The sequence below is a fragment of the Suillus plorans genome (genome assembly GCF_016647745.1).
Source record: "Suillus plorans strain S12 chromosome Unknown HD556scaffold_65, whole genome shotgun sequence".
NCBI lineage: Eukaryota > Fungi > Basidiomycota > Agaricomycetes > Boletales > Suillaceae > Suillus > Suillus plorans.
In genome coordinates, this window is record NW_024537449.1 from 203,555 (window position 1) to 224,575 (window position 21,021).

The 21,021-nt window shown below is 48.8% G+C and overlaps 7 protein-coding genes across 7 annotated transcripts; 3 read left to right on the forward strand and 4 right to left on the reverse strand.

Annotated features, from left to right (window-relative positions):
- The first annotated feature begins 50 nt into the window (after positions 1-50).
- Positions 51-3,580, forward strand: HD556DRAFT_845645 (uncharacterized protein). Its single transcript, XM_041311811.1, has 4 exons — positions 51-438; positions 492-1,973; positions 2,028-2,500; positions 2,556-3,580. The coding sequence occupies exons 1-4, from the start codon at positions 359-361 to the stop codon at positions 3,368-3,370; spliced, it is 2,850 nt and encodes a 949-aa protein (XP_041155947.1). The 5' UTR covers positions 51-358; the 3' UTR covers positions 3,371-3,580.
- Positions 3,581-4,243: 663 nt separating this feature from the next.
- On the reverse strand, positions 4,244-4,540 carry HD556DRAFT_1244747 (uncharacterized protein; the record flags this gene model as incomplete). Its single annotated transcript, XM_041298475.1, has 2 exons — positions 4,244-4,328; positions 4,380-4,540. Coding segments are annotated over 2 exons (246 nt in total), but the record flags the coding sequence as incomplete, so codon positions are not given.
- A 16-nt stretch (positions 4,541-4,556) lies between these two features.
- Positions 4,557-7,375, reverse strand: HD556DRAFT_1447611 (uncharacterized protein; the record flags this gene model as incomplete). Its single annotated transcript, XM_041307305.1, has 2 exons — positions 4,557-7,072; positions 7,132-7,375. 2 exons carry the CDS (start codon positions 7,373-7,375, stop codon positions 4,557-4,559), a joined length of 2,760 nt encoding a protein of 919 aa, XP_041155949.1.
- A 279-nt stretch (positions 7,376-7,654) lies between these two features.
- HD556DRAFT_1402058 (DNA-directed RNA polymerase, subunit N/Rpb10) lies at positions 7,655-8,444 on the forward strand. The gene is made up of 4 exons (XM_041303840.1): positions 7,655-7,766; positions 7,819-7,910; positions 7,961-8,055; positions 8,104-8,444. Exons 1-4 carry the CDS (start codon positions 7,764-7,766, stop codon positions 8,133-8,135), a joined length of 222 nt encoding a protein of 73 aa, XP_041155950.1. The 5' UTR covers positions 7,655-7,763; the 3' UTR covers positions 8,136-8,444.
- A 1,672-nt stretch (positions 8,445-10,116) lies between these two features.
- On the reverse strand, positions 10,117-11,347 carry HD556DRAFT_1402070 (uncharacterized protein; the record flags this gene model as incomplete). The annotated part of the gene is made up of 3 exons (XM_041303841.1): positions 10,957-11,347; positions 10,767-10,904; positions 10,117-10,709 (listed from the first exon to the last, which is right to left on the reverse strand). Coding segments are annotated over exons 2-3 (461 nt in total), but the record flags the coding sequence as incomplete, so codon positions are not given.
- A 2,299-nt stretch (positions 11,348-13,646) lies between these two features.
- Positions 13,647-15,966, reverse strand: HD556DRAFT_1244758 (SAICAR synthase-like protein; the record flags this gene model as incomplete). The annotated part of the gene is made up of 6 exons (XM_041298476.1): positions 13,647-13,754; positions 13,809-13,994; positions 14,214-14,369; positions 14,428-15,112; positions 15,160-15,239; positions 15,286-15,966. The coding sequence occupies 6 exons, from the start codon at positions 15,964-15,966 to the stop codon at positions 13,647-13,649; spliced, it is 1,896 nt and encodes a 631-aa protein (XP_041155952.1).
- A 3,763-nt stretch (positions 15,967-19,729) lies between these two features.
- Positions 19,730-20,334, forward strand: HD556DRAFT_1529835 (uncharacterized protein; the record flags this gene model as incomplete). The annotated part of the gene is made up of 4 exons (XM_041309434.1): positions 19,730-19,920; positions 19,974-20,108; positions 20,161-20,247; positions 20,300-20,334. The coding sequence occupies exons 1-4, from the start codon at positions 19,830-19,832 to the stop codon at positions 20,332-20,334; spliced, it is 348 nt and encodes a 115-aa protein (XP_041155953.1). The 5' UTR covers positions 19,730-19,829.
- Between the last annotated feature and the right edge of the window lie 687 nt (positions 20,335-21,021).

Consider the following 21,021-nt stretch of genomic DNA (forward strand, 5'->3'; position numbering starts at 1 on the left):
CGTGACCGGTCAAAAAACCCTAACCTTAGTCTGGGGTTCCATGATCCACTACCAGCATGATGGTTTAAGCGACGGCCAAAACGTGGTCAAAACACATCCAGTCTAAGCCACTTTATTGTTTAGAAAAGCGGGAGCGGTCAGGGCATGCTGCATATAAAAGAGCCTGTGGCGGCGTCCATGCTCCTCCTCATCCCCCACTGGCAAAACGTGATAACGGCCACAACATCCGAGACAATACTAATTATCCACAGTACCGACTTTCTTTTACCGTGAACGTGAACTGTGTGGTATTTTATCATCTACCCATTGATGATCTTGACACTGAAAATGCCCATAGGACCCATATCTCTAGGGAATCATGTTGTACTCCTTTAATCCTAAAAACCTACCTTTCGTGGGCAAGGGAAGACGGAAAACCATGAGTTTGACCAAGGCTAGGTACGCTACTACTTATAGTTACGACCTTCACTTTACAGAAGATCTTCCTATAGGAAAGAAGAACAAGATCTGATGGAGGAAATCGATCCCGCGGCTCTAGGAATCGATGAGTTGAATAGCGATAAGCAGTCCATGGACTCGGATGATACATGTATGAACAGTCAACCGGCTACATCTGACTCTGCCGATTGCATCTTCATTCACACAGCTTTAGATGGCAAATCGTTACCAAGTCACTCCTTCACTAGTTCTATGACGATTTCGAAAGGCTACGCCAACATCAAGCGAACGCTCAAAGCTGTTCCTCGAAAACCGCAAAGAATGCACTCCCGGAAGATGCAGCACCACTTCTCTCAGGCTTATGGCTCCACTAATACTTCCACAAAGCTCTCATCTGCTTCGACGACGCCAAATGATTCTACGGGTCCCGTGTGTTATGTAGGACCTTCTATTGATCATGATCTATCGACGAAGGTCAAGACTCATCTCCACATCACCGAGGATGATATTCTAGCTGCAGTGTCAGAACCGTCTGGTCACCACACAAAATGCAGGGTACATGCGCCAGATGTCGATGACGGTGATCCCGTCCCATGTAAGATTTTCCGGTGTCCGCGGTGTTGTACTGGTAACCATTCCGTGGGCGACAATGGCCTGAACCTGAATACGACTGTTCTGGAAACACGGAAGACACAGAATGGTCAAATCATGGATTCTACGGGAGAGGAAGAAATTTATTCTCACAAAATCTGTCGCTTTCCTTGCGACTCTACATCCGCTCCTTCTAGCAACGGCAAGACATCCTCTGTTTTCAATGGAGAACCCGAACGCACAGATGCGCGATTTAATAATGATGTTGAGGAAGGCACTGGTATTCGTAAGGCCTACCGTCCCACTCAGACCCTATTGGGCGTTAGCTCTAGTGAGGCCAAAGTATCGCCAAACGCAACCTCATTTCCACTCCTTGCTGTAGTCGATTCTGCTAGGCTGCCTGTCGTGCCGATCGAGCATCTGGGACCATCGACAGAAAAAGTTGCATCCAACAGCCCCTTTGCTGCATGCCAGGTTGATGAGATACACGTGGCATTGTTGTCTAGTCTTATTCTACCCTCAACCGCGCTGCATGGTTGTCACTCAGCAACAAATGGACCCAACTTACTTGCAAACAACGGTATCTCGTCCCTCACATCGACACTTCCAGTTCCTTTTATGAATTGCCCATCATACGAGGCAGCCTTCAATCCCTATTCTTTAGATTTTCCCAACCTACCTGAACAAGTGCTTTTTGCCGAGCAGCCAGTTTCCACGTTTTCAGGACCCTCGCTCAGTGCCACTACGAACGACAGGTCTACTGCGGGGCCATTTTGCTCTGGACCTTTCATTTCCAACTCGCTTGACATATCTTCTGATCACGCATCTTTTGTCAATAACGGCGATGTCCGCGCTAATGAAGGTCCCCTTCCGCAACCACAATGGGTTGACTATTCCGATCGCATTGATGTAGAAATGACAGATGCTGCCATCAAACCCACGAGGTCAGTGCTGGAGCGATGCTTCGCGAAACATTCTGCGGAACTAAATGTGCCTAGGCCCTTCCTTGACTTCCCTCCTCTTGATGTCACTGCGATGCACTATGCTTGTACCTATGAACCTCCAGTTGCAATTACCGTATCTGGCGGAGCCTCAACATATGTGTCTGCAGTTGGCCCTAGTTCCGAAGAATTTTCTACGAACGTCGAAGCTAGCTATTCTCAGCCTGTATTGGATTCTACCGCACGTTATTCTCCTATAGATATCGGACCTTCAGCTATTCAGTCTGAGCTGAGCCGTATTTCGCATTGGTCATCTAGCATTCTTGGAACACACTCGGCTGTATTTTCAGCGCCCACACGAGAACAACCTACCGACTTCCCTGGTTCTAGATACCCCTGTTCTGGCCTTTCTGAGATATCATCAGCGGAGCAAAATGTTTACGGGATTACCGCTCGGGAACAAGATATACCAAGGACCGCCGGAAAAGCCAATCCACTTGGCAGCACTCTCGAGAATGAGGAGTACGCTAGTAAGCGAATTATTTATTCGCAAGACTGTGGACTTACGGAAATTATATTTTGAAGAACATGCAAGTTCTGCAGACCTCAATGTCGACGTTCACGAACACGCTGCATCCCAGTTCATTCCTGCCTCAAACACAGTGATCCATGCAAAGACCGTTGTGCAGCCACCTGGACACTTTAACGACACCATTACCTCGGTCCGTCGCCAACCCCAGTACATCACCCCGCCAGCAGTGAGCATCACTGGGAGATGCTCTGATGGAAAAGAAACTCAGACAGACATTGATGCGATGCCCGAACCAGACGACGATACCAAGACTGAGCCAGACGACGACGCTAAGACTGAGCCAGATGATGGGATCAATGAGAAGGATGTGAACGCCGAAGTACTTGCTCACGCTATACTCGACATTCCGCTTCCACCAGCGATAGTCGCAAGCGTTCAACTCCTCGGTCAACGGAAACGGAGGAACTCGTGTTGCCGTAAAGGCATCACCCGCATGCGTGTAAAGAGAAGGCAGATGACCACTGAAGAGAACGAGGAAGGCGGTAATGGTGGGATTCGTGCGCACAGGACGCGGTTGAATCATTTATCGAGACCGTCACCTTATGCCTCGGTGCCGTGGCGGCGTAAAGGACATTCAAAGGGACTTCGGAGATGGTATTGTTCGAGTGGCCTTCACTCCCAGGCCAACGTACCGTCTGATGAGATCTCTCAGACGTCAGCAGTTGTGTCAGCCGACAATTCCTTGTCATGTTCTCCGTTCATTCTCCGTGATTGGACTAGAGTCCATTCCAGCTCAAGGAGCCCAGCGTCATACCCCTGTCCCCACACCTTCACGACGTCGGTTGCGAGACAAATATTCTCATCATAACACCTCTAGCGAACTTTGTAACAAGGAGAGACCCTTGAAACAGGCCCGAATCAAAGGTGGTGTCGGGCAAACGAAAGACTTTGCGCAACCCCCACCACCACCGGCAAATCCAATACCAGGCAAAAAGAGACCCCCAGCCCTGCGTCGGGCTACTGGGTACGGAAGTGCGGGTAGTCGGCATCGGGCTCATCATTCCACCAACGGCGGTGTGCAAGTGCGTACAAACAAACTAGATGTCATGCGGCGTGCTCGCTTGATTACAATTAGTCCAACTTCGAGACATGCTCACACGCTGAGACCACCGCGCATTGTATCTTAGATACCCAGGACAAGGATCTGGTTTCACATCTGCAGCAGCGTTTTAGAATTGCGCAAGGACGTTCGTAACCATCGCTGGAGTTGAACGGATCTAGTATTTACTATCTATATATATTCATGCATTTAGCTATCATACACCTCAGATCAACGATATGGGCCTCAAAAATATCCGCAAGAAGTGGTTCGCACGACAGTCTTGCTTCGAGATAGGATGGGAATGCGTAGTTCAAGTTATGAACCTCGCGTACCATATATAACATGGAAGTGAGAGGACTTTAAGAGTACGGGGTTTTAGCAGTGGTCCCACGGTAATCACACTGTCCGGTGAAAAAGCACGGCAATGAATTGCTGAGGATTAAGGCTACATATTGGTATCAAGCAGTACATAGCCTGACTGCATCATGGAACATAATCGGGTGTTGACTACAGTACATGAGTAACGTTAAACGAAGTACAGCGTGGGACAAGAGTATGAAATCAAAGGAAGGTTAGAAGAGATTTGGCCAGCAAAACTCCGAGAGAAAAAGTTCGACGGTCTTCGAAAAATGGAAGGATTCAGTTCTGAACGTCCAAATGTTCCCTGCACAACGGACAGGTCTGGTTCCTGGCCAGCCATGGAATAAGACATCTCTTGTGGAACCTTGCAGAACAATATAAGCTGGCAGCCACTATAAGAACAAGAACAACATACGCATGGCGACACTTTGCTCCCAACACGCCATGGTCCCCACTTTTAAACCGAGACAAGCAGATAGTGCACTTCTGTACATTCACACCCAACAGTGACAATTTAAGCTTCACACGTCCATCATTTGTCACCCTTCGCCTCTCTAGTTCTACCAGTCCAACAAGGCAGTTATCTAAACTGTCAGGATTGCGATGCAATGTGGCAGGACCGATAAAATCGGCGATGAGGAGGAGGGCCTGCGCATGTGGGTGACTTCAAGTACGGGCCCGAGAACTGTGCATCCCGAATACTCACGTCATAATTTGAGCCGTCATCGCGAGGGTGATCATCTCCTAGGCTGCCAACGAGGCCAGTAATGTATTCGGATGCAGGTGTTGTGACTGTGAACGAAGATGGCAATGTGGTTGATGTTGGCGTGAGTGGCCCACGAGGGCTGGAACTGCCCACAGTGACGCTGTCACTGTCAATATCGTCCTCTAGGTAGTCGATGGGGAGAGGCGGTGGAGTGCGCGCAGGCGGAGTACGATCAGGTATCATGGGTGTGCTGTCCGGCAGAGGGGGAGTGCGATTTGGTAATGGGGGTGTATGAGCAGGCAGGGGAGGGGTATAACTGGAGCTGGAAGGACTAATCGGATCCAAGCTGTCATCGTCTAAATCGATCAACAGGCCCTCGGGTACATGCAGATTTTTGGAAATAGCCCTGGGGTGGTGCAAGACTGGAACAGTGGGAGTCTTCTCATCCGGCGTCCGGCCTACAAGCCATGTAAGAGAGGGCGATGTGGATGGAGTCTGTGGTAGAGGACGGCCTGCATAGTGGCGCCGAGGTGATGCAGGGGCGGGGCTATACGGAGGGGTATGTGACTCTGGGGGTGGGGTAGGCGGTCCCGAGGGAAAGATTGCACTATACGCAGGTGCACTTCGCATCTCCAACTCACGCGACAAGGACCGTCCACGATGAATGAGGATCTCCTCGCGGCGGGCAGGAGTCCGACGACGCGTGACTCGCTCTGTTGCAGACCTAGTAGGCAACGAGTTATTGGGCGCTGGAGTGGGTGTACCAGGCACCACATTATAGTCAATGTAGGTCACTTCTGAAGCCGATGTCGGAGAAGCTCTGGTATGTGTGCGGGTAGTCTTTGGAAGCTCTGGCTGAACAACAGCACGAGGCGTCGAATGTGAGCGAACATGTTCATGCTGAACTTGATGAGTTCCTAAGTTCATCTGCGAGAAGGAAGTAAGTGCCCTTCCTACTGACGGTTGGGATAAGGACAGGGACGACAGGGTTGGCGAGTCCCTCAACGTTATCCCACGGGCAGGGTGACGAGATCTCTCCAATTCATCGCAAACGCCAAGATCCTGTTGAGAGAAGGATGGAAGCGTCCTTCCGACTGTGGCCAACGATAAGCTCGAGGAGCTAAAGAGGGAAGCGGAAGACGAAGAAATTGGGGATACTGGGGCGCTCGATGCGCATGTATGATCGCTACGCAAGCTGGAATTCGTGCGCCTCCGAACATGCCGATTTACAAATGGAGGAGAAGCTGGACGTTGAGGACGATCTTCAGCAGGAAGTATAGTCCGAATGCTAGAACAGTATGGGTGTCGATTTGTATTTGAGTTGCGGGTATCTTCTGTAAAAACATCGGGATAAGACCACGTCTCCGCAAAGCCTCCTGAGCGTGGTGCAGGAGCCGGGCTTGGGGGGCTAGGGTGAGCGGGGGAGTCTTCCAAAGAGGAGTGAGAGGAGTCAGTACGATCCAAAACTTCCCAGTCCTCCAAGGATTCAGCTGCGCGCTCTTTCTGCTTCCGATGAAAGAGCTTTCGAGAAAAGTGGTGATCTCCGTGACCGTGAAGTGCGGAAGGCGAAGATAGATTGAGGAGTGAAGGTGTGCTCTTGAAGAATGGATTGGGGTTACGCAACAGTGAGATAACAGAGGATGAGGGTTGTGGTGACTGAGACCTATGGAATATCCTCGATGGAGAAAGGGGAAGGCTTGGCAGAGGTAGTTTGTGTTTAGGCGTAACTGGAGAAGATGCATCGGATGCTGCCTGCACGCTGCGGTCGTCAGGATATGGATCTTGATCCTCGGGAATCCTGAGTGACAATCGAGAGTTCGCGAAACGAGACTGAGAAGTAGGGCTTCGTTTTGGAGCCTGACTAAACAATCGGGTCCGCTGCGGCACGGCTGGAACATGTGATTCCACCGACCGTTGATGGTGCCTCGTCACCCTTTCCTCGAGAGGAACTCCACGTTGTCGATCCATTTCCCATCTCTGAGGTGGATCTACGTCCACGAGCTCTATGCTTGACTCGTCGTCATCAAGTAGTGCCTTCTGATGTACTGGCACCGGGAAGGCGCAAGACCCTGATGAAAGATTGGGCGTATGTGCAAGCGTGGGACTCGGCACATGCAAGGGCATCATCAAAGGCGATAACGCAGGTGTGGGTATTGACATCGATAAAGGAGTCGCTGTGACTGCGGATATCGGTGAATCTGTGTGCATAATGATGTTATCATGCGTAGCTGCGGGCTGTGTAGAGCCCGAAGAGGACGTGCGATTTGAGACAGGTAAATGTTCTGGGTGTATATGAACCCCAGCCACGAATGTAGATGAAGCAAGCGCAGATGAGGCAAGACTGGACAAGGTTGGACTTGTCGCTACCTCGTAAGTCGGAGGCGGTGGATAGTCCGAAGTATCTGGCCGATCAGTTGAGACATTCAATTCTACCACCTCCAGACATTTGATTTAATCTCACCACCATCTTCTCGCACTCTTGCTTGTCTGCGACGGGCGCTGGCGCCACTGCGGGTATCTCTAAAAGAGTAGCCAAGGTTGAACCGTATTTCTTCGCGTTGGCGTTCGTCTCTGTCTGCTTTCTTGGGCTCTTTCGCTTTACCACGGATCTTACCAGTCGTAGCTTGTCGACTGGGCTGAGCGGTATTCAGAGCCTGATACGGGTCGACCTGGGCGGGCTTTGTGGCCCGTTTGCTTGAGGTCATTGTGAAGCACTGAGGGAGGATGGAACAGCCTGAGATGGCGGACAAGGGCGAAGATGGGCAACACGCCTTCACCTGCAGGCGACCTGACTCGCTCTGGTATAATAGGTGTTTATATTTCTTTGGCGGTTTACCAAAGAGGCATAGCGCCCTATCCTTGCGGCACAGGTGCCACGATTCTTACGCGGAACAGGGACGAACACGAGCCATTCATATCGCCTGCTGAGAGAATACGACAGAAGCCCTTGAAACGTTGCAGAGAAACGTTTCAGTATAGAAACTACACAAGCCATAATTAGTGGCTGATATAAGCATCACACCTGGCATTTGCCGACGGACCATTGACGGACCACATTGACGAAATCTCTTGCAAGTCTCTCAAACCACCACCATGGCGAGTTTCACTCTCTCTCTGGGTTGCGAATAAACTAACTTCATGTGCGTAGATCATCCCAGTGAGATGCTTCTCGTGTGGAAAAGTCATCGGGGACAAATGGAACGCATACCTCGAGTTACTAGCTAACGATATGAGCGAAGGGTAGGTAACAATCTGGGAGCTTGCCGACTTATCACCTGACAATATTCCAGTGACGCTCTCGATGAATTGCAGCTGAAGCGATATTGCTGTCGGCGAATGGTGCTCACGCACGTTGATCTCATCGAAAAACTTCTGCATTACAATCGTAAGTAGGTTTCTGCATGTGATAAATGATGGCTCATGATGGCTTCAGCAATGGAGCGCTCGAAGGACAAGAACTTTTGATACCTTCTGTGCAGAGTGTGTTCCATACAACTCGAACTGTTGCAGTCCTACAACAACTCGCAAATACTACTATGATCTCAGTTTGATCGCATTTATCTATCAGTCGCGTCCACAGCTCAGTTGAACTGAAGCTCGACCGCATTGATGACTGTAGCATGGTCCATGAGTCGACTTCCCGTGACTACTACTACAAATCTCTAAGTTGTCCCTTCGACTTCTTCGCGTTCCCCGGAGAACCTGGCGTTCACCCAATGCTTAGCGCCCGAAGCCAATACAGCAGTATTGAAATATTGCCATGAGGCTTGCGGTCAAGGGTATTGCTGTGTATCTAAATGGCACGAGGCCCCACCCTTTCTTCAACTTCTTGTTGCATTCAGGTTCTACTTCGCACAGACTGATAATCAAACTTAACTATTCACCATGAACGACGGCAACAAATTGGGGGACTCAAAGTCAAGGCGGAAGAGATAAATCCTATATGAAAAACAAGCAACATTTATTTGAATCCAGCCTACGCACCGAACGCGGCAATAACCCCATATCCTCACCCATCCAGATTCCACTAGTATGGTGTGTATCAATATTATGGCTACGCAGCCGCCAATTATGTAGCCCAAGCGCTTCGATAGACGTCCACCTAACTCGTGAAGCCGCTTGCTGTGTGTGTCGCGAGGAGTCTCAGGTGAGTTGCTAGTCTGGGTAGGGCCCGCGTGGTTCTCGCTCTCAATATTGCCTTGATGGTTATTCCTGATGCGATTGGTCGTGGGTGTCGACGAGTTCCTCAAGAGGATAGTAAATAAATGAGTGCCCAAAACACAAAGAACGCACATACCGGCCAAAGATTATCGCTATACGAAGAAGTTTAGCAGGTGAATCAACGGCTATGCTCAAGTTCATTTGCTAACTCACGATAGCCAGCCAAATCCAGTTACTACGAAGTTAACACGTACCACTTTTCTTCTATTAACAAACGAACGGGTCGACTACGAATCACTCACCTGATCTTTCCCATTCCAATCTCCTCAGGTATAGCCAAGAGAACATGAATGCTCTCTTCGAAGAAGCCGATGGCGATGCGGATATGAGCATTCCCAAAGCATTGCAAACATGTCACATCTACCGAAAGATGATTCAATTGATCAATTTTTGTCCTTTAGAATCACGCGATGCAGGCATTTCCGAGAGTGTAGATCCTGGCGACATCGCGATAGGTTTTACTAAGGGTGATCGATTGATCATTCAGCGACAAGTCGTGAAAAAATGAAACTACACGCATTGGCGCATGTATTGGATCACAACAAATTTATATTGTCAAAAGCAGGTTCGCGTTTTGTTTCTGATATAGTGATCCAGGTTCGCCTTCGTTTTTATTTCCACACTTAGATCCTTGGGATCGATATTTCGCCATACTATGCGGTCGAACGCCTCAGCAACATGTCACAATATTCCAGATCAAAAATTTGTTGTGTCAAGACAACTCGCCTTTTCTCAGAGATCCTAATTTCGCATTTATTTGCTGGAACATGATTCAGAAGAAAGAGGTTAGCTCAAATACTACTTTTTGAATCAATACGTCTTTGCAGCATACGTTGGCAAGAGTAGACAGAGAATAATAACGAGACAAAAAAAGACGAGGCAGGGTCCTGAGATGCCCAGCGGGCCGTTGTATTTTACATGTTGGCTGCATACTATTAGTTCCAGAATGTCAGGGACTCGGCCAGTCTGCGACAGAGTCTGGGACAAAGTATGGGACAAAGTATGGGACAAAGTTGGCTGTACGGCACCGCACGAGGCCGAGTCATTGCACGCTCCTTCGCGGTGCATTCGCTCGTTTCATTTTTGTTCTTGTCTCTTGGGCTATGCATGCTCGGGATAGATAGCATTATTTATAATAAGTTTATGCATAATTTATCATCGTATGCGCATGGCGTTCTGCAAGCCCGTTTTGAGTAAGAAAATTGAGGGTCTGTTGGAGTTTGCGACTGAATATTTAGACAGGCTTGCCAGTGGCAAGCTGTGCAGGGACATCGTTTCGGCGGGCATGCGTATGTACATGTACAGGCCATTTTAAAACACGACGACAAATACACCTATTGATTCCACCTCGCAACTTTGTTGTACAACAAGACATCACGGCAGGTCATACTACAGTACTTACTAGCGGCATACACAGCGCACGCTGCGACCCAACTCGAACTGCTTCTACTCATCGTTGATATAGTAAACCCCCGTAGGCTTCACAATCAGAGTCAATGCCTTGGGATTAGATGGCTCGACCGAGTGCTTCAACACGAAGGCCACTTGCCAGTGGCTTCGGTTCCACAATTCATACTTCCCTGGCTCGATATCGAAGAATTCAACAGACCCCGCTGTGTCACCATTGTCATTGGTGATGCGGGCAGAGATTTTGTTTTCGGTGCTGTTGTAAATCCCAATCTGGGTCTCTGTGGCTGCCGGGGTGCCCAGAATGATTATTAGGAACTGGCTGCAAGCATCCGACGAACGCACCTGTGACAGACATTGTGGAGTAGTAAAGATATTTGAAACAATTGGTCGATGCAGTGATAAAGATCCCTGGGGAACGAATCAGAATCAGAAAGGAGGACGAATGAAACTAGGCCTTGGACTCACTGAGAGTAATCGAAGGAGCGATGGGGACCTACCTTCGAGACTGACCACATATTTATACGCGTGAACCTGGTTGAATTCTTTCGGAGCTCGCATTCAAAGCTCACATAGCAATTCTCCGGGTGGGGTTTGGAGGATCTTCTGAAAATTATGGTTCAGACGATCAGAATTCAACGAAGCACTGGCAGCTGACCTTGTCAAAAAGAGTAGTACCTTGTGGTGATTCTGGTGAAGCTGCGGCGAAACGAATAGCATTACTAACCGGCAACTCGTCATCATTCTTGCTGTATGTAACATGGCTTTGGAGCAGCATCCGAATCATGGGGCCCATCAAGGGTTCCCAGCATGAAATATGGCAGTTTGAGTCGGATCCGACCATGGTGAATGGAAGCCTGACAGGGATTACGTCTCAAGCGTTGCTGGTAGTGGCACTCACACAGGTTCGAGAGATCTGAACAGTGTTACGAACACATTTCAGGGTTGAAATGTTGACTCGGAAATAAAACTTGAAGGACTGGTATGTTAGCTATGAGTGGAATGATGATCTGCTCGTTGATGAAGTTGCAATTCGCAATTGACCCCGGCGGATCTGCTACGTACTGACTTATGTAAGTTGGTTGTTCAACTGATCACCTTAAGTCGGGATAAGTTCAATGATAGTATCGCTCAAGTTGAGTACCTTACAGTACTAGTTACGTGGTTGTCAAACGTTAAACATTGATCAGTGATATTGCAGTCCAGGGTCAATTGCAAGTTGCAACTTCATCAACGAGCAGATCATCATTCCACTCATAGCTAACATACCAGTCCTTCAAGTTTTATTTCCGAGTCAACATTTCAACCCTGAAATGTGTTCGTAACACTGTTCAGATCTCTCGAACCTGTGTGAGTGCCACTACCAGCAACGCTTGAGACGTAATCCCTGTCAGGCTTCCATTCACCATGGTCGGATCCGACTCAAACTGCCATATTTCATGCTGGGAACCCTTGATGGGCCCCATGATTCGGATGCTGCTCCAAAGCCATGTTACATACAGCAAGAATGATGACGAGTTGCCGGTTAGTAATGCTATTCGTTTCGCCGCAGCTTCACCAGAATCACCACAAGGTACTACTCTTTTTGACAAGGTCAGCTGCCAGTGCTTCGTTGAATTCTGATCGTCTGAACCATAATTTTCAGAAGATCCTCCAAACCCCACCCGGAGAATTGCTATGTGAGCTTTGAATGCGAGCTCCGAAAGAATTCAACCAGGTTCACGCGTATAAATATGTGGTCAGTCTCGAAGGTAGGTCCCCATCGCTCCTTCGATTACTCTCAGTGAGTCCAAGGCCTAGTTTCATTCGTCCTCCTTTCTGATTCTGATTCGTTCCCCAGGGATCTTTATCACTGCATCGACCAATTGTTTCAAATATCTTTACTACTCCACAATGTCTGTCACAGGTGCGTTCGTCGGATGCTTGCAGCCAGTTCCTAATAATCATTCTGGGCACCCCGGCAGCCACAGAGACCCAGATTGGGATTTACAACAGCACCGAAAACAAAATCTCTGCCCGCATCACCAATGACAATGGTGACACAGCGGGGTCTGTTGAATTCTTCGATATCGAGCCAGGGAAGTATGAATTGTGGAACCGAAGCCACTGGCAAGTGGCCTTCGTGTTGAAGCACTCGGTCGAGCCATCTAATCCCAAGGCATTGACTCTGATTGTGAAGCCTACGGGGGTTTACTATATCAACGATGAGTAGAAGCAGTTCGAGTTGGGTCGCAGCGTGCGCTGTGTATGCCGCTAGTAAGTACTGTAGTATGACCTGCCGTGATGTCTTGTTGTACAACAAAGTTGCGAGGTGGAATCAATAGGTGTATTTGTCGTCGTGTTTTAAAATGGCCTGTACATGTACATACGCATGCCCGCCGAAACGATGTCCCTGCACAGCTTGCCACTGGCAAGCCTGTCTAAATATTCAGTCGCAAACTCCAACAGACCCTCAATTTTCTTACTCAAAACGGGCTTGCAGAACACCATGCGCATATGATGATAAATTATGCCTAAACTTGTCATAAATAATGCTATTTATCCCGAGCAAGCATGGCCCAAGAGACAAGAACAAAAATGAAACGAGCGAATGCGGGTATGTACGAGGACGAGACGAAGCGTGTACTATGAACGAGTGGATACGTGTCCGAACGAGAGCGTATATGTATACGAAAGAAACCGCCAAAGATGAAAAACGAGCGTAAATGTTGAGATGCACGAAGGAGCGTGCAATGGCTTGGCCTCGTGCTCGTGCAGCAATAGCAAAAGTACGACGTGCCCTCCCTCATCCTCCAAGCGACAACAAAAAAATCATACGCGGCAGAGGCAGGATGGACAGAGCGCTAGATTAAGCATACGGCGATATTGAAGTTAAAGTGGCATCGACGAGGAAAAGGAAATAATGCACGAACGACGGGGGAAAGAATGAAGGAATAAGAAAGGTGGAGAAGAGATTAACATGAAAAACAATTAAAAATAGAATATGTAGTGAGATGCAACGGTCGTGGGATGAGAGAAAGCATGCAGAAAATAAAAAGGGCATGAGCAAGGGAACATGAGGGATCGTGGATGGGGTCGAAAAAAATTGTAAAACGTGCTGCCACTGAGCAAGAAGGGAGAGAAAGACTGCACAATTTCCGATGCATCGCAAATGTCCGCGGATTCTCCAGATGAAGCAACTATAAAAGCAGGAAAACGAAGGATGATGCGTGATGCTGTCGTCCACCCCGCTGAGTCCATGACTACAAGGGGGCAGTATGTTCATACTAACGCGGGACTCAGCAGTTGCCTACGTGCAAAAATCAGCTATCGCCCACCACACACCACACACCACACGCACAAAAAACATCACTCAGCCTTAAACCGCGACCCACCCTCTCCTCCACGCATGACAGCTTTCATAAACCCAAAGAATCGGTCTGCGTATTCAGAAGGCGGGACTGGGCTGATTTTGTGCTGTTGAAAGGTGAGTTAGCGAACGAGGGGATGAAAGGACAAGAAAAAACGCACCCGATCAGCGCTCAACCCCTTCCAAAAATGCTCACACTTCTTCAAACCCCCATACGGCGTCAAAATATCAATAATTCCCAAATAATAAATGACGTCCATCTCTTCGTTGCTTTCATCTGTCGCTTGGAGGCCTCCTTCATCTTGGTAGAAGAGAAAGTGATCGCGGTCTTGAGTGGGGTGGGGTTGCTGCGAGGGTGCGTTGGAAGGGGTTTGATGCTGCGGGTAGGGAGGTTGAGGAGGTTGAGATTGATGGAGAGGATGAGATGGATGTGGTGGGGTTTGGAATGTCAGGTGGGCTTGCTGCGTGATCCCATTCCCATTCACACCCACATTTGCGTTGCTCGTACCCTTGGAACCAGAACGCGGACGCGTGCGCTGGGAGTAGGTGGGCGTAGACGGCGCAACGGTTTGCATCGAAGAAGGAGGCGAATCCGGGAGATCAAGCGTCGTCCCTAGATGGTGCGGATCAGATGCGCGCATGATTCGGCGCATAGCAATCGCTTCAGGCGACCGCCCGTCTTTCGTTTGCGTGGTTTTGCGTCGGATGGGTGGGACTGAGGGCTGCATGCGAGTCAGCAAGGGTAAGGATCATGAATAAAAAAATAAGTGCTAGACGAACCTCAAACACCCTCAGCGTACTCCCTCTTACATTCTCCCTATTCCCCCTATTCCCCCAATGAAGCCCAACGAGCAAACTATAATCCATAACCCCGAGATCCCTCAACATCTCACTATCCCTCCTCAACTGCTCCGTTAAGAGGGCCCTCTTCTCTGGGCCAAGCTCCAGCACCCTATTACTATCGATCCAGTTCAAATCCTTCTGCACCGCGCGAGGATTCTGCTCCAGTTTCGCAGGTGGTACGATACGCCCGATAGTGCTCCCTTTGAGATCGTAAGATTCGTGAATGTCTTTGTGAGGCGGGAACAAATTGTTCATAATCACGAAGTGAATCTTTTGTCCCCTGGGAAGCTTTACACGATGAAGGCCATAAAACCGGCTCAATAAAGTGTGAGGATTCGCTTTGACGTGTTCCCAGTACTGCGGAAGAACCCGAAGGAGGAACTTGTGTTCTGCGTGCCGGATGGTCTTTATGATGAAGCGGTAATCGCGGGAGAAGTAGAAGAAAGAGCCACTTTTGCCTGGGGAGGTGAGTTCGGAGAGGATGTATTTGGATGTAAGGGAGAGGAGGTAGTCTGCGGGGTCTAGAGAGAAGTGGTCTTCGCGGAGTTCGCGGAAGACCCATGGGGCATAGTCTTTGAATTTGAAGTCGTATCTCGCGGACGGAGTGAGTTCGTTCCCGACGCTGGAGAAATGTGAGTTCGGAATGTGGAACGGATGGGCAATACGTACATATCGAAAGAGTATTTATGTCTTGCGGTAAAATCCTGTTCGGTGAGTGGTCGTTTTATCTTTGCCTGGCAACGTGAGACCTGGGTGGAATTAGAGGCTGCGCACATATAGAGATTGGGGACGCACAGCTATCCTGATGCCCGTGAGCATGTTATACATAAGGACGTAGTTTGCGTGGTCCTCTCCTATTAAATTGCCTACCAAGGGACGCTCGTCCTCTTTCTGAGCCACTTCGACGACGGCTGCTGCTGCGACTTCGGCAGCCTGCTTTCGCTTTCTTTCACGGCGAATCTGCTCTGCCTGTATTTGGATGTCATCCTCCAGTTCTCCGGTTGCGACATATGTGGATGGAGGTGGATGGGGACGGCGTGTGGAGCCTGTCGTGTTGCGGCGTACAGGACGAGTGGGTGGGTGGAGGAGACCATCTGGTTGTTGTGTCTTGGATGTGCTAGTAGATTGGGCATAACTGCTCGTCTGGGAGACTCTAGGGATTCTGGCAGATAATTTTGTCTCTGTAGAAGCACGGTGAAGGCGGTCGTGTGTGCGGTGACTGTTTATGGTGGCTGAATCCAACTCTACATCGATGTCTGTCTCGATGCCTTTCGGGAGTGGGTCTGACTTTGAGAGTCTGACTGGGAATAAGGATGATAGATTGTCAGGCGACTCGTCTACGCTGGCTGGAGGAGAAGGTGGAGGTGGACCGATTGTATCCTCACGGGGAATGCTAGGTAATGGCTTTGGTGGGTGAAGGTGAACTGTGTCCCTTGTTACTTCTACTATGTGAATTTGAGTGTGAGTGTGGTCCATGTCTTGGCGAATAGTCGTCGTCGGCGAAGGCGCTGTTACAAATGATGTGGCTGAGGACGAGACCAAGCTCGATTGTCGGTCCAGTGCTGAATTGGGCTCGCTCGCGGTCAGAATTGAAATGCGGTTGGCCATTCACCCACGCTAAAATGATGAGTTCACCGTTGGACACGATGAGGGCAGACAGTCACAGACTAGACTGTCGTTGCAGGTCCAACAGCCTCAGGTGGTGGCTGTGCTTCTTTCTTCAAATCACACCATTGAACCTTCGGACTTCCGATTCATGGCTGTACCGTAAGCATGGCATATGCCATTGAACTATTCAAAGGCGGCCTAAATCATTCAGCAAAACTACTACTCGACTTTCAATGTACGAATGGCGGCCATGAGCCCATCTGAACCTCGGAGATGATAGTAAGATAAAAATTGGTCCTGTACTGCCTATAACTGAAGTCTTTTTCGCAATTGGATGGTACTAGATGTGACGTGCACTGCGTATGGTCAATCTAGATCAGGTACTTACGGTACTCCGTGTATCCAGCCTGCTCTAGCCCAGCGTGGATTGCAGTAAATACACTATCTCGACCTAGATCAATACTTACATGGATCTCCAGGTTGAATCTTGTAGATCATCGATAAGAGTCTACTGCTGATCTGATATCAGGCATGTATCCTTTGCGAAAACAGGAACCTCGACACGCGGAGCGATCCGTGTGTACAACAACTGTCACAACATGGAAATACATGTGAAACATGACCTGAACCATCAATTTCTCCACTGAACTTCATTCACAGTCCTGATATCTCTTCTCCCACCGCTCATTCGGCCTACCACTCAGCCCATCCTCGATCATACTTTATCGCACGAAGGCCCCATATCATCACCTTCTATTTCGTGATCCTCACGCTATAGTTATCGACGGAAACAATCTCCAAGTGCCTTATGAGTGCATCCTGCTGGCATTTATGTCTCCATCAATGTCAACTCGAGCAGACGCCGGAAATCAGCCATCAAAGTCTCATTATCCGAAAAATATGTAGCGCGGCTCGGAAGCGATGCTGCGACCTTGTGAAGTTCATGGAGACTTTCGCACACTACTCGAAGACTGGCCTTCTGTTTGTAGACCATTAGGTGTGTTACCTGCATTCTCACTGGACATCAGGGCATCCTTCGGGCTTGATCGAATGCTGGGCAATGGAAACCTTATCGGCGAACTCGAAACGACGTGGGATGAGCCTTTCAATGGGTGACCAACTTCTCATTTATTCACATCTGGCAGACCTCTCCTTCCCTCCCGTTCTTGGCGTCAGTCTTTCGCTCACACTGAAGGGTACATTCATGCGAAAATCAGAACAATGCACTGCTTGACATCGGTGGCATTATGCTGTTGGATTTTGCCTATGGAACGTCAATCGTAGTCCACAATAGACTGCGCAATTCCTCGAGAAAAAGATGCAGGCCACGCACAATTTGTCAAATGCATAACAAGCAAGACAGTTTCTCACTTCAGCGATGCTGTGCAGCATTCACAGTCGGTTCTTGCCCAGTGTCCGACCACGCATCCCGATCACGCAGCGCCCCTCGCCAACCCCGGTTTGTAGGCTACTGTCTGGACGATCTCGTCGCCATGCATCTCTTCACAATTTAAGTTCAAGTTCAGCACTCTGCTCTCGGTTTACGCAAACCCAGATGAATGAAGATGTCAAGGAGGTCATCCGACTCTGCCAACACTCGTTGGATGCTTTGCCTTCTCTACCCCCGAGTAGATTCACCAGCCATATGTGGTTGCAGGAAGCCTGCATGTCTGGTTACCCAGTGTAAAGCAAGTACGCTGGTCAATCACTCGCTGTGGAGCACTCCAGATTGGCATCGTGACAGCCCACACAGGGCTTTCCAAGTTGCATTGCAACAGTCCGTAGCTGGTCACTTCAGCAGACATACATCTGCGTTGGAGGCCTACAACACATGTTTCGACCTTCTTGATGGACATTTGGTAACACGGTCATCGACAATTTCATGGGGCGAAGCTGCGAATTCCTTCAGTGGTACCAGATTATTGCTTGTAAATGAAGCATCACGTGCCTTCTGCAGCGATAATTCACGACACGCAGCCCGAGTCATGGAGTAGGGCCATGGAGAGAAATGCGACAAATTCCAACCTAGTTTACAAGTCCTCGGAGTTAAGAATTGTCTAACCGATGCTCAAGGATCCGCTGTCGGTATAGACCGAGCTGCTGTTTAATCGCACAGAAGGAGAAGTGGGGATCGGCAGCAGCTGGAATCTGTAATATTGAAAGTGTCTCGCGATCTCTGCCCCCACTTTCGTATGAAGACTTGCAAGCGACAGCGCGTCATGGCCTAGTCATCATTCTCATTGCGAAAAAATCCTCGTGCGGCGCTATTGTTGTCATGATCTCAGGAAAGCCCCGTGATGTCCCTTTTCCATCTATCACTCTCACAGATCTGGAGAATCTCAAGGATCGCTTCGCCGGAGCAATACGACACGTATCTATGATGGGCCCAAAGCAGCGCGAAATGATCTAATAGTCCTCTTGCAGACAACGGCCAGATCATGCTACCTGTCGTCAATGTCCTGCAGCATCTTCTAAAAGTCAATTCAATCCAGTTGTGTCCAATTGCAGCTTTTACGTCTATTCCTCTCCATGCAGGAGCCATGTCTAGAGGATCTCTGCATCTGCTCACTCATACACACACTTTCGGCTCTAATCGGATCTAGACAGATGATGAAAAGGCGTGTCAGTCCGCAATCGGACATAGTTAACCGGGGCTCTTGGCTGTTGACGGCCATCTCGGGCTTGTCCGGAAGCTTTCCCGGAAATTGCCGACAATACCACTATTTCTGGCGATGCAGCAGTGCACTCGAAGCCTTGCAAGAGAACAGGCGCACCTTGCCTGTCTCACGGCAAGCAGGAACCGACACAGCCTTACACGTCATGAGAATTGAACATTTTACCCTGCTTGGAGAAAGACGTTCTGACGCCGAGTTCGCTTGTTACCACTGTCGGTGATGAAAATGTAGCTCTCTTGGCCCACGGACGCTCTATATTCAGCGGCGGCTATGACAAGATAATATTTCGCATTCGGTGACACCAAAGCAGATTCTCACATCAGCGTGCGATCATTCTTAGACAGAGATGAAACACTGGTCCTTTATGGGGAGAAAACAACTTGAAAGTGAGTTTTCTAACCTTTGCATACTGTTTATGCATCTTGACGCCCAAGCAGAGAGAGTATATTTGTATACCGCTACAAACAAGGGAAACTGTTAAGACGCGGTGCCCTATAAGCTCTGTTGGGGGATATTCTAGTGGGTATGGGATGTAAGTATAGTACAAATAGCCGATAGGTCTGCTTTGAGGTGATGTGTTGCTCAGGCAGAATATATTAGGCCTTCTTGATGCATGTAATTACTATTGATCACAGAATCCTGCTCTGCTCCGCAAAAAGTCGGTGCACTACGAGCAGATCGACAGGTTTCGCGTAAATGCCATTGGCTCTAACTTGTTCCGCTCTGAAACAGGAAGCCCTTCACAATCTCGCTTGCTCAACACCAGAATATTTTTCAATGATCTAGTCGTCCGAAAAGAAGGGCAAAGGAAAGGAGCATTCTTTGATATGACGGGCTCCACGTGAATGTTGGTGATATTTGAATTTGAATTTATGCATGGAAGTGCCAAACGTCAACTGAATGCACCGTCACGTGAATCACGACGATGAAGCTTCCGTAGAGGACTCACTCAATCGGTCTAAACCCGAGTGGACCTGCTAAAATGTATAAAAGCCCTCTTGGATTTTCAGTGTTATATATCGACGAAGTAGTCACACCTTTTTACTATCCCTGAACATGCAGCTCTCTGTGCTCTTTAGTGCGCTCATATCTTTCGTGATCCTTGCTGCAGCGTCACCCACGCCAGAAGCCTTCTCGAAGCGTTCCTGTGAGTGTTCATGATCATCAGCAGTATCATATATACTCAGATGTATCACTCAGCCAAGCGAGAGAAACCTGGCAACAACTTTCAACGCGATTCCCTGGAAGAAAGTAAGAAGCGCGAGGAGCTTGGGACCAACCTCATAGAATATATTAACTACTACGCTAGAGACGGTTCAAGCAGCATTTCTGGAGGTAGGATACACTTATCTGCCATATATTCGTTTACAGATCAACCCTTTTGCAGCGAGCGAAAAGCGCGAGGGGCTTGGGACCAACCTCATAGAATATATTGACTACTACGCTAGAGACAGTTCAAGCAGCATTTCTGGAGGTAGGATACACTTATCTACCAGTTATTCATTTATCGATCAAACCCTTTGCAGCAAGTGAGAAGCTCGAACTCGAGTTGGGGTCTTGATGAGTAGTACGCACCTGCTGCCAAGAGGATAGTGTAGGGCACAGAACTATAGTTGGGGTCAGTTCTGCCGGTTACAACCGGCAGAACCGGTAAAACGAGTCTAGGCTCATGGACCAGCCGACTTGTATGAGAAGGGAATGTGTGGCAAGCGTCTGGAAGAACTTCCCTTAAAAGCAGTAGAGCATGGTTTAAAACTTCGCATAGACCAAAAACGGTACTGCACCGTGCTTCTAATAAATCCTAACTCATACCATTATAGATGGGCGAACTTTGACAAGTGCTTCAAGCGCTCTGATCCCATCTTTTTCAGGCAGTAGACTGCCCTGGTGTACAAAGATATAATTCCGATATGATGTAGGACTTCAGCGTGATGCTCCATATGCAAGAAGGTAGTTGGTCCATGAGACTATGAGATAAGTGGCACAAGTTGGCTAGGAATACTTCTGATTTTCCTGATGAGTCGTTGAAGATGAGGCTTAAGCTTAGCTTGAACGTTCTGAACTTCGGGCACAGTGCGTTACGGCAAGGGGTAAAACGGTCTCGGCAGAGGCCGGGGACCGAATCCCTTGCCATCATCATGACCCATTTTCCTTACCAATTTAATCTTTCTCATTGGGCAGGCAGGTAGCAGATGGCGCAATGTTATGCATGCCAACGAGCAACGTTAATACTCTGCTAACCAGCAGA

Excerpts from the sequence above, each read along its gene's own strand:
- HD556DRAFT_1402058 (XM_041303840.1), top strand. Across the intron at positions 7,911-7,960 it reads GCTAACGATATGAGCGAAGG|TGACGCTCTCGATGAATTGC; the intron begins GTAGGTAACAAT and ends ACAATATTCCAG. Across the intron at positions 8,056-8,103 it reads AAAACTTCTGCATTACAATC|CAATGGAGCGCTCGAAGGAC; the intron begins GTAAGTAGGTTT and ends TGATGGCTTCAG.
- HD556DRAFT_845645 (XM_041311811.1), top strand. The coding sequence starts at position 359 with ATGTTGTACTCCTTTAATCCTAAAAACCTACCTTTCGTGGGCAAGGGA. Across the intron at positions 1,974-2,027 it reads GCTGCCATCAAACCCACGAG|GCCCTTCCTTGACTTCCCTC; the intron begins GTCAGTGCTGGA and ends AAATGTGCCTAG. Across the intron at positions 2,501-2,555 it reads CGAGAATGAGGAGTACGCTA|AACATGCAAGTTCTGCAGAC; the intron begins GTAAGCGAATTA and ends TATATTTTGAAG.